Below are 18,297 nucleotides of genomic sequence, written 5' to 3'. Positions count from 1 at the left end.
CATTATGGGATGTTGGCAGGCACAGATTTTGAAGTGTGCTGTTAAAAATTGGAAAAACGGGAAAAAAATCGCCTCATTTCCAAGTCTTGTTCTTCAACTACAGATTTGCTTTGATGGATATTTGACTTTAGTTGATATTCAAAGTATATATCACCTGCCTTTGTTTTGTTATTAGGTTCCTAGTTAACAAAACCATTAAGTGTTTCTTTCACAGTGATCTTTTTCCTTTAACCACGTATATCACTGAACGTTGGTTGCTGATAGCTTTGACAAAGGAAATTCTACTTGTATGGATCTTTATTGTCAGGCTTTTTTTTTGTTAATAGTTTCCCAGTTTACCGTACAGCTTCAGTCTTCTGTTTTCAGTTTTCTTACAGAGATCTTTTTCTTTAACCATATATGTCTTCCTGCTCTGAGGTCACTGATAGCTATAAATAACTACTACAACAGCAGACACACTTTAACACATGTTGGCTGATCTAGACATCCATTATGAAGTGAAACTAGACAATTCATGCCAAGGTTTGAGCTCCACAGAAAAGTATTTACTGCCAAATGGTCTCTTATATGTTTCACGTTTGGATGTATGTGTATTGGAACTAGTAAATCAAACTCAAGTTTCTATCCAGAAGTGAAAGCTTCACACAGAAAAAGACAACAAATACTTATATACTCCTAAGGTCTCGTTAACATCACACAGCATGAGGGCAAAGGACGCCATCTATTGGCTAATCACAATATTGAATCGAAAACAGACTTGACAGACAACTGCATATTCTTGCCCTTTCCAGCAGGAAATCATAGATTAATATGATTTCACGTGTATCAAAAGTCCTGCCCGACTAAGTGAGACTTTATCATCGAAACGCCTGGGGTGAGAATAATGAATAGTGATGTCATCTGATTCTGATAGAGATATTAACACCCCACATGTAAAGGTACTTAGCATTTCATATGTAAATGTAATGTAAATAGCTGGAGTTCTACCTTTTATGAGCTTTAATATGAAAGTCCACATGTGTGTTTAATTGGACCCACATTCAAGGGGAAACTGTAAGGGGGATTGGGTTTGTTTCGACCACAAAGGGAAAATAAAAAAAGGAGTATTGAGAAGGAAAAAAAATATTAAAGCACATAGCCTTGAAACAAGCCAAGATTCTTTTTATACGTCCTTATACACACAGATAAAAATACGACCTCCAAAGGGAGGTTTAACTCTAATCCCTCATGATATAGAAGAAGTGGAATTTACTGTAAAGCATGAACACAGCACCGCACCGCCCTGCCCAACCCCCTTGTGTTTGCTGCACCTCTCTTCTTTAGTCCAAATCTGTAACAGATTGGGTTTAGTCTGACTGGAGGTATGCAGCCACAACACCACATGTAGGGGTCTGCATAATCCCTCCACTGAGTATTAAGCACACAGCATGGGCATTCTTCTAAAGACCTGGCAGGAATTAACCAATACATAATCTCCATGATCATCATTTAGTATAGTTCAGAAGGGAGAGGATGTGGGGGGGGGGGGGGGGGTATATCATCAGAATTTATGAAGGATCTCGGAGCTAAAATGCAATCTGTGAGAGACAGCGTGTGGTACCATCTGGAGACCGCTATAGCACGGAGTCTGCAGGAATCCGCTAACCCGACCGTCTCTGAAAACATAGAGCTAAACCACATGTTCAAAAAAACCTGATTTGTTTTGTTGAACCTGATTTGTGGTTTCTATAGCCTGGAGTTGAATACTTTGTTTATGGGGGAACCTGCTGAATACTATTGTGCTGAGTCAAAACCATTATGTTGGAGCTTTGTGATGGAGGCCTGCAGTAGAAATTAAATGGGAGGAAGTTGAAGAAAGTAATGTGTTTGTGCTGAGATCTCAGTCACCTTCACTTTATTGCTGTGGGATTCAATTTGATCGTATGCATACATGAATTATTAATAATTCATAACTTCCATATTACAATCACAACAGGTGAAGACTCAAGTTTTACTGATAACGCTGCCTGTCTCCATGTGTAACAGGTTATTTCACACATGCACATAATTTTTTTTTCCATTATTTTGTTTGCTCTGCTTTTAGATTTAATAATGTCGCCTTCATATTACTCTCCACCACATGGCCACTGCTGAAGCATTTATGTTTCTCTTTGGCTTCCATCCATCCACCCATGAGACTGAATGGCATTAATAATATAAAACTTCCTGCTTTTATCCCATTGATAATCTGAAAAAAAAGGGGGGGGGGAATCAATCAGCTAAATGTTAGCTAAGAGGATTTGAGGGGCATAGCAGGGCCATCTTGCCTCACTATAATAAATGAGGGGTGACAGTAATGCTAGACTGAGCCCATATTGCCACATACTGTAACCCAGTGCACTGCTTTTGTGAAAGACGACACAGGGCTAATTCCTTTTATATTTACACCCCAGTGGCATGTCCTACTCTAGTGGATTTGTGTACCGCACTTTTGTTTTCTCGGTTTTATGATGCTAGAGTATTATGTCATAATCTTGTAATTTATTACATGGTTGAATCTAAATACAGTGCACCAATGAGAAATAAGAGTGTCCCTCGACATCAAACGTAACATTACATGAGTAGTTTAATAGTGGTTTATTTGCTCCAATTCACAGAGAACATTGATGCCACTGTACAAGCGGTTAATCAATCATTATTTTCAATGATTCTCTCAATCTGATGCTTACCTCTCAGTTAAAGAGTTCTGACTTCAGGCAATATTACACAGCCTTGCTGCAACTGAACAGTTATGACACAATGTTTTGGTGTCTTCGCTGATTGTGTAACCAGCACAGAGGTTTTTCTGGGAAATACTGAAATACATCATCCTGCTCAGCACCGACCAGCCGACTGACACAAAGACTAGCTCAACATAACCCAGATGATTCTGGATGTCAATGTCAGAAATATGTGGAACTCTAACACTGGAAGGGTTTAATAATAACATCCAGTTGACTTCAAAGGCTAATGCAGTCTTGACAACTACCAGAAATGTTTAGCAGACGAAAATGAAATGAAATGAAGCAGAATTTATATTGACATCTGATTGTCAAGATTATGTTGGGCTGAGGCGCTGTAATCCATTCACAAAACACCTCGACTTTTGTACGTCCAAAATCGTTTGAATGTTTTGTTGTTTGGACGTTTTTACAACCTATTTATCAGATGTTGGGTTTTGGTCAAAATGTCTATCTATGTTAACTTACTGTTGGCTCAAACATTTGAGGACGTTGGAACCAACTTATTATCAAAGTCAGTTTAAGTCAGTATTCTATGTTAAACTGAACTTGGCATAGAAGTTGTTCTGACATTTAATTAAGGTCATCTGATGTCACAACATTCATGCAGCCAAATTTCAATGTCAACAATGTAAGTGGCCAGCTGGGTAATGAAGCATTTAGCAGTTGGCTGACATGTCCCTGAGGAGAAGGTAGCAAAGCAAAGCAGAGTCCAAAGAGTGTGAAAATTGGACTCATATTCATCCTGAAGCCAGAAACATGACTCCAAATGTAATATAAGAATATATTACAATATATAATATGCTTTTATTGCAGCAGAATGTGTAAACAAGCTAATGTTTGCCCAACTGTTAAGGTAAATGATACGTCTATATAGTGTTCACAACTTGTCTCTGCTGCCCCAAAGTGGCTAAAACATGTGTTATTGCAGGTGTAACTACATTCTGAAACCAATAATGTTCGGATACTTTTCTATAGAAACAACGTCATTCAGCCAAAGTAACAGTTCACTGCTTGGAATCAATAAAATTCTGTCTTTTAAATCACAAGTGTGAAGTGGACCAAACTATATAACGTAGCTTTTGGCCCTGAAGTGTAACTGTAAGTCTGGCATTACTTCAAATATGTCTTTACAGTCTGTCTATAACCCAACAGCAAAGATATTATTGTTTCCATAAAACCGAGGTGTGGTATAGCATTTTAGTGGGACTAATGATACTAAATTCTTTGTAACAAATGGTGTGAGCAGGTGTGGGACCATTGCTCATGGGATTAGAAACCATGTTTTTTGGTTTAGCCTTTCACATGATGTGACATATCCATTCAGTCTGTGTGTCAGTCAGGATGCAGCATATTTTGAGTGGTTTTCCCAGCGTGGTCAAACATGCTGAGTTGGACCTCAATAGCCCCACGCACAGTTAAAATTCCAGGTTAGAAAAGTGAAAGGCGAGTCAAATCAGTGTGTCAACAGGGGATCTGTAAACCACAGGTTTCCCGGACGGCTCTGTCGAGACCAGCTGTGCATACATCATAGCCTGCACGATCTGTGTCTTCAAGAAGGAAATAAAAGACAAGTAGAGTGAAAGACAGAAATCAGGAGAAAAACAAGACAGACATGTAACAACAGATACCCACAGACGTACACAGAATGTGCAGCGGGGGAGGGGGGAGTTGGTATTTGATCTGTGAAAAAAGGAAAAACAGTCTATCCATCTCTCTGAAGTCTGACATCTCTGTGGAGCGATCTGTTACCGTGTCAATACTCGACAACAGCCCACCCTGGCCTCCCTGTCTGTCCCTCTTCACCTTCCAGATGCTCACCCAGTGAAGGGGTAAAGGTTGGCAGGTGCCTGGGGGAGCAGCAAGGAGCCTCAGGGGTCAGATTTCTGAGAGGTCAAGCAGCCTCAGTCTTCAGGTTGATCGAGCGTGGTGTGTTTGTGTGTATGTGTTGGGGGGAAGACAATATGGCTAGTGTCCAGAGTAGGAGAGCGACGGGACCACAAAGCAGCAGTTTCCCCTAATCAACTTCATTTATGGGCAATGACAGACAAGCCACGGCGCCCTGAGGCAGCCACAATCAGCTTTCAGGGTATTACCCCACTGCCCATCACAAATCCTTAATCCTTGAATCCTTGACCCATTGCATTTTCAAAGTAAAGTCACACTGTTGTCAACAAACGGCATGTGAGATCTCAGTTCAGAATCTTATTTGTAAATGTTTTTTGAAACATACAGAACAATGATTGATATGTGTGTCTTTTCAGATGCAAACATGCACTTTATAATTAGTCTGTAGCATCAATCAACAGCATATTGATGTGCATGTGGTTGACTGAACACGTGTATTACTCGAGCCCTGAACACTGGACATCATTTGTTGAAGTAAAAAAAGGACATTGTCAACCTGATGGGAGACCCTTTTGGCAAGATTTTGAATGCATGCCACCAGACTTAATGAGGTTAAATGTTACAATAACTTTCAGGGTTCGCACTCTTTTCCAGAGATCATTTTCCAGGACTTTTCCAGGACATTTTCAGCGATGATCGAGCTGATATGACAGTCCGTGATCGTGCCACACCAATATTAAAGGTCCCATATTATGCTTTTTCTGGTTTTATATGCTCTTTAGTGTGTTTTCCAAGTGTCCTGTACATGTTTAGGCACATCTATGTGCAAAAATTCAAAGTCCGTGGAAACGCGGCTTCTCCTACGTCCTCCTGTTAGCTATAGCATTAGCTGCATGTAACGCTCGGTTCTAGCCCCCCTTGATAAAAATGTGTCAGTCCGACGTCATTGTCAGTGTGAGATCACTGATCTAAGCCCATTGGCTCGTTGTGGCAAGCCCAGCAGCTCATGTTGCACGCCCGTTAACTTCTGTAGCACGCCCACGATATACCATAGCCTGCGGTAGCACAGTAGTGCTAAGGTGCTAATGTTTTTGCTCCCCGGCCCTCGGAGCCAGAGTGGCTTAGCGACTGACCAATTACGGCAGAGCCGACAGGCCGACCAATCAGATCAGACTTGGCATACGTGGGGACTCTGAATGTGGGCAGCAAGCCGGTGCATGGAGCAGCAGTACATGAAAACAGACACTTTTTTAGAACTTTTGCTATTGTGAACATACTTTAGTAGGTACATAGATTAAATATATATATATTTTTTCTATTTTTGTGAAAGATCTTTTCGCTCCATCCTCTAAATAAATATCCACTTTTGACATGAGGGGGAGGCGGAGCCATTACATTATCTATAGACTTCCATTCAATCTGCGTTATGGATTAATGTACATTTTACTTTTTCTCTCATTTTCCAGGTGTTTATTAGATCAGTGAAATGAGTCAATATGGGTTCACAAAGTCTACCCCAAAATCAATCCGTTATTGGCCACAGATATGTTTCCTGACGATGGAATGCAGCAGCATATAAAGATAGCAAACAGTTTGAACTCAGCTTTCCTAGACTGTTTCCGTTGCAGTTTCAACAACAGAACCATCAAAGGAAAACAATGCAGTAAGTGGTGAAAACTACTGGACAGACTTCCCTATCTTCCTCCGATTACAATCCATTATGTGAACTGAAGAAGTGGTCAGCATGCTCCAGTCTAGACTTGCAGCCCTACATCATCCTGCCCCGAGCTGAGAGCACAGCACTGACCCACATTAATACATTTATAATCAATACCTCCCCAGGTCCTGTGTGCAGACTCGCCTATCAGATGTTGGAGGAAATGGTGCAGTCCAATTTAAAATTTGCCCAGGGGGGAACTTTCATAACCATGTGCCAATTAGTTCCACTGTCAATAATGCTAATGCTAAAGGACATTGTGTTCTAGAGGAGATGGGGAGGAGGGAGACATCATCAAGCTTATGCCCGTTGTTCATTGTTAATGGCTGTTACACTGACAAGAAGCATTGCATCAGACACACACACACACACACATATCGTGGGACGTGGATGTGGTAGAGGGGGTTGTGTTATGGGGCAGAATTACAAAACCCATGAAGATAATAAGTGATGACGTCTTCTAAAGGTCAACAAACAAAGCACTAGTGGGACAAACACAGGCTGTGTGATGAGATTCATTAGGACAGCAGTAAGAGCGTGGAGAGGGAGAGAAAGAGGGGATGAAGAGGGTAGGGGGTTTTCCTCCTCCTCCTCCTCCTCCTCTGTGGCCTTCACAGCAGCAGCTGGAACAGGTGTGTGTCTTTACTCAGGGCACCGAGGGTAACACACAAGTGTTTCTCTCACACGGTTTAGACCAGTCACACTTGACCACACGCTGACCTTAAACTCACTTGAGTTGCACAAACTTCATTAAGTAGGCCCTAAGTAGCAAAGGGGTCTCACAACTATTATGACAAGCAATTTTATCCACTCTCTCTCTCTGAGTCCATGTAGGGTCTTGTCTCAAGGATGTTATGAGCGCTCTGTTTATCAACTTCTAAACTTTCAGCAGCCTCCCTTTTTTAAATTCAGGATGTTGATGAGCTGTCTTGCAATTGGTTCCCCACACCCAAAAGATTTTGCCACACCTGTCTGAGGAATCTCCTACGCGAGAAGAGTCAACCCACATGGGACGCTGTTATGTTGTGTGCCCCATGCACAGAGGCTTTGCAGTGGCTGTGGGTTCAAATCCAAACTTTGCCCTTTGCTGCATGTCATCCCGCACACTCTCTTTCTTCCCAATGTTTCCGGTCTCTCTCCAGCTTTCCTATCCAATAAAGGCAAACACACCCCCCCCCCCCCGCCAAAAAAAAAAAAAAAGGAAAAAGAAATCAAACCCACAAACTACTTCAGTAGATATTGTCCTCCCAAAAACTAAAGTAATTTATTAACAAGCAGGTGCCATTTAAAAAAGGAGGATTATTGAGAGGCACTCATGCTCGAGTAGAAACAACCAAACCCTGATTGGGAGAATGAGCTACTTGCTGAGCTATCACTAATCAAAGCTTGAATCTTGAGACTGTCAGACTTTAGTGGGAAGAAAAATCAACACCTGACACTTCTTTTGGTCTTAATATATATAAACTTCATGACTTGAGAACAGAAAGACAAATTCATGTTTTGATGTGACAAAAGGAGTAGACGATGGCAGAGAGAAATGCCAGACATCATGCAGAATGGACACATTTAATTATGCTAATATTAGGTTAGTGTAGCATCAGCTCCATGAAGAAGAAACTTTTTACACAGCTTGGTGTGTCACTACTATACTTAACATTCACAGCTGTGGGGGCGCTGGTGGTGCGGTGGTTAGTGAGTGCGCCCCATGTATGGAGGCTGTAGTCCTCCAAGCGGGCACCCGCAGGTTCAAATCCAACTTGTGGCTCCTTTCCTGCATGTCATTCCCTACTCTCTCTCTCCCTGATTTCCTAATCTATCCACTGTCCTGTCCCTCCAATAAAGGCACAAAAAAATAAAAAATAAAAAAAGATTCAGAGCTGTGATAAAATTCATCGGATTTGATTTAATATCTTTTAAGACTTGTCTTCTTAGTTGTTGACTATGAGCAGAAAAAGTGCAATGAGAAGTCAGTCATTATTTCATTTATGCTTGATGAAGACATAATAAAGTTAAAACCATAAAAAAATCAATGGCATAAAGGAAAGAATTGCTAAATATATATATGTATGTATATATACCGGTATGTGTGTAGCTGGACTTAAGGCCTGAATTTGACTCGTCCAAAAGGACTTCAAAAAAGCTACCCTCTCATTGCATTTCTCAAATCAGCCAAATCTGTTACTCATTATTTTAAGTAAAGAAATGGACCATTCTGTTTCAAAACCGATGCTTTCTTTTTGCCCTGAATTTTGAGATTTAACAGATTTTGATAAGATCAAGGCATTTCAGAGGTTGCCTCATCCCTAACCCACTCCTCGTAGTTTTTCTGATTTCTCTGGCATTTAGCTGCCAGGTACAATTGATTCAGTTTGATTCTTTCCAGGACTTTAGCGTGAAAGATTTCAGCTGGATTTACTTGGTTAACCTCTCCCAGCTCAGGATGAGTATCAGTTCCTTCCCAACTCTTCCACCAACAGTGAAACATGTATGACCTGGACACTTGGAGTTTCAGTCACTCGTTCCTTTACCCAGAACACATCTACACACACATCTAATGGCAACATTACACACGGCTACGGTCTCCAGCTCAGGAAACAGAGGGTTCCTGTTTTTCAGTCCAAGCTCTATTGTTATTTTAAACAGCCTTTTGACAGTACACACTTGCTCGCTCTCGCGCTCTCTCTCTCGCTCTCTCTCTCTCTCCTGCTGTCTGATTTTCGCTCCAGCTCTTGCCTAACACACTTGAGATATTACACAATTATTATCTCGCCAAATCTTGATCCCCATATAGCTCTTTACTGGCACACATCCTTATCTGGACCTTTCATTCTGCTAATATTAACAAAGCCGGAGAGATAGAGTCAACACAACTCTCCATTACCACTTTTCCTCTTGTATCTCTGCCTCTTATCTTTGCTCTCTGTACAGAGTCACTCTCATTCCTGCTCTTTGGGATCAACTATCTCGTCTTCCATCTCTCTGCCTCTTCGTGCGTTTTTTATTATTATTCACTGCAATTATTCAAGACTCACTCTTCCTTGTGGGAACCAAGGTGCTGCATGCAGTCTGCTGCACAGTCCAAGGTGTTAGGGGGATTGTAGAAAAGTCTGGATAAGCAACAGCTGGGTTTAATGCACTGTTAAGGTCAACGGTTGTTCAGGCTGCACCTGCAAATCCCCTGATTTCACCCCCCCACCCCTCATCTAAATCTCTCTCTCTCCCCCTTGTCTGTTGTCTCCCCTCCTGCCTGCCTTCTTTTCTCTGTACCCTCTCCTCTTTCCTCCACATTCTTCATCACCCTTTCTTGTCCCTCTCAGCTTTCACCTCCTTGCCTTACCGTTAACCCCACCCCCCTCCCTCTCTCTTTAGTCCTTTATCCAAAGTAACAGCATCAGCCCTTTCTTATACTCTGGTTCCTTGCGTCCTTGTCTCTGTTTTAGAATCCCACTTTGCAAGTATCCTTCTTCCCTCTCTATCTCTAGTCTCTCTCTCTCTCTCTCTCTCTTTCCTCTCTTGTTTCACTGCCCCTCCCGCTTGCAGGCTGTTGTGTTGTGTCTGCCAGGCCTTCTCGGCTCGAGCACAGGTTTCCTGAGTACTGGAACGGAACAGGAGCTGGCAGGGCGATACACTGAGAAAAGCCAGCACGACTGTTCCCACTGAGTGTCACACACGCTCACACTGCTGCTCATACCGATGCAACACAGACAAGAGACAGCTCACACTATGATGTATGCAATGACGCTGCATGGCATGGGTAATCCCAATTTACTGTATCAATGCAAAGGAGTAACCTGACACAGTTTGATACATGTTATAATGTGGCTTTTTAAAGATGTTTGTGGCTCCACCTTTTATGGTATCATTTTACCTTTGTTTACCTTTCACCTTTTTGTTTTCAGACTGTTCAACAGTACCACCACCTGACTCTAATAATGTTCACAATCACAATCAGTAATTCTACAAACTGTGTGTGTTTTCTTAATAAGAACTGTCCTCTGTCTTTCCACAAGTGAAAGTGTTTATAGTATATGCCTAGTATTATTTTATCTCTATTGTAATTTCTTGCTTTATTCAATATGTTTGTTTTTTAACTTTTTGCTATTTTTACAAATTGGACTTCTAAAGCCAAATGAGATACACTCATCCCAGGTAGACTATAACATTGAAACTCAAGCTACTAAATGTACAATTTAATTATGTATGCTCTGAAAGGGAAAATCAAATGCATTAAAAATGTAGGCAATACAGCAAGCACTCTACCCAAATACAATCCATATGCTGGTCAACACAAAAAGCATTTGTGAGTTTACAGCAAAAAAAAGAGCTGTGACTGAAACTCACAGTAGTCTGTAAGAGTTCATCTGACGTTACCATGGAAACAGCGACACAAATAGCTAGCTAGCAGATTTCTTCCACTTTAGCTAACGTTAGCTCTCAGAAAACAGCACAAGACGGAAGTAGCAAACTACTAGCTCATGACGCAAACTTACGTTATTAATGTTCGTTCAGAGTGTCCTCTTCCCCACCGTCCTGTCCTTCTCTTCATCCATATTGTTCACCATACGTGGAAACGAGCCTGTGTCCACTAGCAGTTAGCATCTTTGTTTAATTTAATTAGGAGTGTGTGATAAGAATCCACCAACGTTGTTCACTCTCCCTTTCTTATTCAAAATAACTGGGTTAACAATAAATGGTAAATGGACTTGAGCTTATAGTGCTTTCCTAGTCTTCCGACTACTCAAAGTGCTTTTACACTGCAGGTCACACCTACACATTCACACCCTGATGGTAGTGATCACTATGTAGTATCATCCATCAGAAGTAACTAATCCCATTCATACACCACCAACGAAGCAGAGGAAGCAATTCAGGGTTAAGTGTCTTGCCCAAGGACACATTGCACATGTTGCCCAGCTGGGGATCGAACCCTAGATTGAACCTGGTTGCGAGGCAACGACTCTACCAACTGAGTCACAGCCACCCTAATAAGCTGATGGTCACGGATTTATTGTAATTCATTGGTTAGATTTGAACCTAGCCTACTACTGGACTAGTAAAGTATGTTATTGTTGACCAACAGGTTCAACCTAACTTGCTTAGAAACAATCAAACACCTGCACAGGTAGAAAGGATATCGGTCATCATCACTTGTGTCACTTCTGCGTCCAAACTTAAACTGAAATATTTTGTAATTTCTTTAAATAAATGTAGGCCCACATATATGCTATCCTAATGAATTAATCACAGTTTTCTTTTCTTTGTACTTCTTCACGGCTTCTTTCTCTACATTGTTGAACGTTGAATCTCTTTGGTTTTAATTGCTTCTGTGAATGAAAAGATATTCCCTCTGCTGGGGACAGTTTCATTATTTTCTGAGATTGTACAGATTTAATTATTAAAAGCTTAATAAAGCATTGCCTGGATTGCATATTAATCAATAATGAAAGTAGCCATTAGTATAGCTCCTTGTGCTGCAGGTCCTTTTAAGGATAATCCAACAGGCCTATTATAAATGTGGACAGACATTAAACCGGGTGAATGTATTAAACGTTTCACAAACTCTTTAAATGAAAAAGATAACATAAAAACATAAACACAAAGAATTTAACTGTCTTCCAGTTTTTGGTATAACAGTCTCTATAAACAGAAGAAACAGTCTGCACCCCGAGCATTGAAATCATCACTTAAACTATTAACACTGGTGAAGACAAACATAAACACCGATGTCCTAAGAATAACCCTCCATTTTCCCCCAAAGAATGATGTTTATTTCTCGGTGGCTATTTGGTGTGTCCCTCTCCCCATCTGAGTGAATGATGTTTATATCTCCCACCCCTCCTGATTTCACCCTGGAGACGTCTGTGCCCTCTGCACCTGGATAGTTCACCGCCAAGAATGAACAGACATTCTCCTTAGCACCTAAAGACACACTGAGATCAAACACCACTATATGCTCCCAGCAGCCCCTAATGAAATTGTTGTTGAATTCCTCGCTTCGGAACGACATTAGTATTTATAGATAGCTTTCAGCTCTTGCTAATGGTTATCTACTTTTCTAAATGGCTTTTCTAAATTAAGAGGATGACATAGAGAAACTGTTAGAGGTCTAATGTGTGCTAAAAGCCTGACTGGAGGCCTCATTAAAGACTCACTGAAACAAATTGTTTTCTCTCTCAGAGCTGACAGGGTACTGGTGTTGATAATATGTCAGACACAGTCCAGGGCAGTGTTTAAATGAAAATCACAGACAGTGACAGCATTGAGATTTATTGAGAAGAATTATAGACTGGTGGAAATGTGGTAATTTATCTTCTGGCTATCCCTCTTTCACCTGTTGTGTCTCACTGACCTATAGAACAATCGTAATTACATAGTGTATGCCAATGTAGGATATGCGTAAACATAAACTCCTTTATTCACCTGTATGAGGTTTATAGACTGACGTTCTCATCTTCAGCTGCGGGTATAAAGTAATCACATGATTATATGGTACATGTGTATTGTAAAAGCAATTACACTGTCCTACATTTCATTTATTTTATTGTATGCTGTTTTTATCCATCGTTTTTTTGTAAATGTTGATTGTTGTATAGTGTCCTTGTGTGTCTTGAAAGGTGCTTATAAATAAAATTGATTATTATTATTATTATTATTATTATTAAAAGGTAAGTATGTGCCAGACTCATATAAATGGATGGTATATAGGCTTAACTTTTATCTGAGTATGAAATGAATTAAACTAAAAAATCTAAACTAATTAAGAACACATAAACAGCTAGGATTCATTACTGGAACATTATTGGATTTATTATTTTAAAATGAAAGTATGTAAATACTTAAATAACATAAAAAAATAAAAAAATAAAAAATAAAAACAATCTAAATCTTATCTTGAAAATATTTGTTTTACATTTATTTTTTTCTTTCAACCAAAAATAAAAGATTCCCCATGCTAGCGCTTAGAACACAGATTCAACTACGTTTCCCATAAGGCTTTACGGCTTGCTACGTCATACATCTGCGCTGAGCTGAGGTGGCGTTAGAGAAGAGGTAAACAAATTGGACAATCTTCTTGGACTGATTATTGAAACAAAACGCTATTCAGTAATTTTTTCGTTTTATTATATTGAAGCCTTTGTAATACTCGTGTCTGTTGTTGTCGCGTCCTATCTGCTGTTTGTTTTCTTTGTTTGTTGTAGCTTGGAAGTTAACAAAATGCTACTCTCAGGTGCTAATGCTAAGGTAATGAAATGGTTTTAACCGTTGGTTTCTCTTGCAGGTTGTGTCCCGGCTGCTCACCTGAAGTCCCCTCATCATCTCTCATTATGACTAAACTTGTGGAGTGGCTGTTTGGTGTGTCGCTGGTGGGCGCAGTGTGGGCTCTGGTCTCTTTCGACCTGTTGGACCTGAGCCTGCCGCAGACTTACAGGGAGGCTGCCTGGCCGATGCCTCTGTACCTGCTGGTTTCATTTGGCTGCTACTCCTTGGCCACGGTGGGATACAGGGTGGCCACCTTCAATGACTGTGACGACGCAGCGAAAGAGCTGCAGGAGCAAATAAAGGAAGCCAAAGAGGACTTGAGAAAAAAAGGATTTAAGATGTAGAACTTTAGAAAGACGATACAGGAACTCTTAGAGACTGAAAAGGGATACTCAGACAATTTCATCAGCAGTTGCAATGTTTGAGTTTATCAAAATTGTCTCTCTTTTTTTGTAAAATGTGTTGGGTGAGATTGCACTCTGATCAGACATGATATGAACAGCTCTTTCAGATTAGATATTGATCAGCTATGCTTCAGGGATTCAGAAAGTAATAGACTCATGGGAGGATTGTATTGGTTACACATAAATGACAATGACAACACATCAGATTTCATTCAGAATGTAATAGCTATTGATAGCATTCTCACCATTTAAAGACCTCTTTTTATATAGTTACTGAATGACATTAAACATCAGTCGCAGGTGGTTTTACTCGTGTACACATTAAACAATGTAAAAGATGATAACAGCCAAACACATGGATCCTTAAAACACTTACATGCTCGATTACCATCTTTATCTGGTTGCCAAAAGATCAAACTGGAATCTGACTCGAGACTGTTTCAGCTGGGAATACTCAAATGCTTTCAATATGTGTCAGCTTAAACTACACAGTGCAGACTTTGTTGTGTGTGTCTGGAGATTGTTGCTTGTCAGAATAGATGGACTAGATTTACTCTGTAAAGAATTGTACATTCCATTGTCCAATTTAATTTGTGCCCCGTGGCTATCGCTAGGACTTTATTAAATTGGAGTATATTTTCTTCAGGTTTTCCGTCTGAGTGTGTGTTTCTGTGGGTCAGGGGCTCACATAGGACCTGAAACTATGCAAGTATTGTAGTGAATTCTTGTATGTATGACATATTCCTTGCCCAAGGGCTTATTATCAACTTCTCAATGCCGCCCTCTGTGCAAGGGGCAAATCTTTTTCGTCCCATTTTGCAGTTAATGACATGCAATGTGCTGTGAAGCATTTTCTTTCCTTTCGCCCACAGAGGTTTGTTCCAATCAGACAACGTAAGCTAAGGATCTAGTTCTAAAGTGATCTGATGTTGGCAATTTTTTCTTCTCTCGCTGTAACTCTTAAAAGGCTGCCTGTGCTCATTTTCCAGTGAATCCCTGCTGTGCATAAACAAAGCATAGCCAGGCTGAAGGCATCATTACAGGGTTTCAAAAGCTCCCATAACTTTAGAACAAATGTAAAAGAGTCAACACTTCTCTGTGTGTAAGCTCTCTGCCTGTTGTGCTGTTTGGCTGCAGCCCCATCTTGCCTCGCAACACCCCCCCCCCCCTCCCCCTCCCTCTCCCTCCCTCCCTCCCTCCCTCCCTCCATGAATGTCTGCAAGCTGTTGCAAGAGCAGACTGGATAAAAGGCAACCTGCTATTTACCAGAATCTCTCTTACTTTGGCAATTAGACCAAAGCCTTTGCTTGGTAGGCAGTTGTGCTCTTACTCGTAGCCACATGTGAACTAGTTAATCACTTTTTCTTTTCCTTGTTCTTTCCAATACTTACTTTGAAGGCACCCATCTGTGCCGTCTTTTTTTTTTTTTTTTTTTTACTGCAGGCTATCAGACAAAAATATCAGCTTCACTAAACATTTTATAGGCCATTTACCGTCTGTGTATATGAACAGTGTAAGCATCTTTGTGACTTTTCCCTTTTAATCCCTCGATTCAAACATGTAGTGCATAAGCTTCTTCCCAGACTTAGCCCTGTTCTTTATTTACATGATTGCATGCAAGTCTAATCTGATGCACAGACAGAAATGTAAAAAAAAAAGAAGGTCCCATCACAAATGACCTTAATGACTTGAGCTGCTTTTTCCTTTTTAAAACCCTTCATATGAAGCAGGAGTGACCACCAGCAGCACCACAGCTGGATTTTGGTGAGTGTGTGGCAGTGTTCACAAAGGAGGAGACACTTGAGAAAGTACAGTTACTTGTAAATTGCACAGTAATCCTGTGTCCCCTACTATTAGTCTGAACACAACCTTTGTAAATGAGTAATTTTCTTTTTCTGGCTTTTACGAGCTGTGGGAATCAAACCTGTACAGACTCTCTGATTTCATTATTAATCTTACATTTTATACAACGTTATCTTTAAAAGTAGCTTGACACTTTGGTCTAAAACGGACCTAAAGTTACCTGGAATAATGTAAAGCCACAATCAAGTTTTAATAGGTATTATGCCAGGTTTATTATAGGGTAGGCTATAGGGTATAGAGTAGGCTATCTGAAATATTTATTATTTATTCATTCTCCAATCAAAAAGTTACTTATTGTGTACATTTGTTTAGATGCCAGCTATATAATCTCCCAGCGGTAACTTCAAAAAGGTCTTGCTTTCATTTTTGTACAAGTTTTCTGTTTCCTGACTTTGAATGTGAGACGCATTCACAACTTTTCATAATTTCTGTCTTCAATAAGAGAATTTTGACAGAGGTTGATGTAATGAGGATAGATGCAATAAGAGGGGTAAGACGTGGGGTTTTGCCCTCAATGTGGCCCCACTGAGACCATAAAAAGCCTTTCTTGAGACACTCAGTGACACTGCTGACATCTTGTCAGACTGAAAAATGAAAGGTTATCATTTCACTGCACTGAAAAGAGTTTTTTTCCCCCACCCACACATTTCACAGCAAAACCTCAAAACCATCCAGAGACGGACAGAGAAAGAGTGAAAGTTGGAGTTGGCAGTCGAGGCGGAGAGCTGAGGGCAATGGAGATTTAACATATTTGATACAGAAACAGAAAAGAGAGTGATCTAGAGTAATGACAGGATGAAAGGGTGACATGAGGATGAATCACAACACGAGATACAAAGATGGATTTAAAGGGGCAGAACAAGAGAAGGGTGTCAGTAAGAATGAATTAAAAAAAAGGAAAATGACTAAGTGGCACAGACAGGAAACCAAAGCATGAGCTGGAACAAGACGGATGACCCTGGCAGTGGAGACGGCCGGGAAAGAGGAGACCACACCCCGACCGTCCTGCAATGGCAGGGGACCAAAATGTGCCGATTGGCCCACAGGCTCCGACTCACTCAGTATAACCAAGGAGTTTCCTTCCCATCGGCCAAGTCTGACCTTGCCGTCACCTAAAGCTTTTACAGGCTCTAAAACAGGACTCAAAGAAAAGAGCTTGGAAACATGCATTAAAAGAACATGTAATCCATACATTTAGTGCACCAACACTGCATAAAAAAAATTGAATGAGGCTTAAATGTCAGTCATGGGTCAGTCTATTGTTCTTTGACTGCTTATGAACATCTGCTTTGATATTAACAGGACCCAGAGTCCCCATATTCTTTTAGCTCTGAAGCTTATAAATGCTACAAATAGATACAATAACATTAGGTAACCTCCCAGAGGACCTGTAAGCCAGATAGTCCTGGCTCTTCTGAATAGTAACATACGCTTGCAGGCAGACAGGGACTGGCCGTCATGAGTCCTGCTGATAGTGAGGCCTGACTCAGAGATAGACCAGCTGGCCATGCCAAACCTACACTGAATGGTGATTTTTTTCTTGCAGGAACCAACAGCATCCGCTGAAATTTAAATAGCATACACACTTAAGACAGATAAATTGGTTAATACCTTAATTTTAGCATTTGAGAATCGAAGCCCCATTTGTGCCTGCTGTGTGTTGCAATTTTTCCCTCCAAAAATGGTGATCTGTAGACAATCTCTGCCTTGCTTGCAGCTCTGTGAATCCTTTTGAAGTTTCTGGCTTAAATGCTTACATCGGTATGCTAACATCATCACAGGAACATGGGTAAAAAAGTGTTTTTAAGAAGGTTTGATTGCCATTAAAAACAGTTAAATATAATTCAGCACCAATTAAAAAAAGACCTGCTGATAGACAGAATAATAAGGTTTATTGTCAAGTAGGTTTACATGTATACCATTTGTCGTCTTTGTGTTTTGGTGTAAAAATAATAAAAATAGACAAAGTAATAAAGTACAATACTCTGGTGAAGAAATGTTCAGCTTCTTTAAATACTCCTCTGACTCTTAAAAACATATTTTAGCTTAAGGACTCTCAAATTGGGGGTGCTCAAGAAAGTACTTTCATTTGAAAACTGGGTGCTTGGCCATGTCATTTTCATGTAAAGGCTTAACATTAGAGGCATCATGGTATTTGAAAACTTTGTCCATTTTTTTATTTCAAATTTCAAATATCCAAACATGTTCAACAAGTACAATATACTGCAGCTTGTAATGTGCATGATCTATGAATTTTGGTTCTATAACTGTACCTAAAAGTTCCTGTTAAACATTGTCCTCAGGATAGTTCTTGTTTTCTGTTCTTCATGTTTGCTCTGCTTATCTCCTGAGCACCCTTCACATTTATTACAGTGTTAAAGTTTCACACTTACTCATAAATTTACTTAAAGCCAGAACACTGAACGAGTGAGCAAATAAAGAGAAT

General features: G+C 40.3%; 1 protein-coding gene across 2 annotated transcripts; it reads left to right on the top strand.

Annotated features, from left to right (window-relative positions):
• Positions 1 to 13,295: 13,295 nt before the first annotated feature.
• dpm3 (dolichyl-phosphate mannosyltransferase subunit 3, regulatory) lies at positions 13,296 to 14,629 on the top strand. Of its 2 annotated transcripts, none has more exons than XM_020640269.3 (2): positions 13,296 to 13,374; positions 13,604 to 14,629. In XM_020640269.3, exon 2 carries the CDS (start codon positions 13,650 to 13,652, stop codon positions 13,926 to 13,928), a length of 279 nt encoding a protein of 92 aa, XP_020495925.1. In that variant the 5' UTR covers positions 13,296 to 13,374; positions 13,604 to 13,649; the 3' UTR covers positions 13,929 to 14,629. The 2 variants fall into 2 exon arrangements, with proteins under 2 accessions (XP_020495925.1, XP_065804235.1); XM_065948163.1 differs by lacking the exon at positions 13,296 to 13,374 and adding an exon at positions 13,406 to 13,428.
• The last annotated feature ends 3,668 nt before the right edge of the window (positions 14,630 to 18,297 follow it).

Source organism: Labrus bergylta, chromosome 19 (assembly GCF_963930695.1).
Source record: "Labrus bergylta chromosome 19, fLabBer1.1, whole genome shotgun sequence".
Lineage (NCBI taxonomy): Eukaryota > Metazoa > Chordata > Actinopteri > Labriformes > Labridae > Labrus > Labrus bergylta.
This window is presented reverse-complemented; position numbering and strand designations above follow the sequence as displayed.

Coding starts and splice junctions, on each gene's coding strand:
- dpm3 (XM_020640269.3), top strand. CDS start 13,650: ATGACTAAACTTGTGGAGTGGCTGTTTGGTGTGTCGCTGGTGGGCGCA.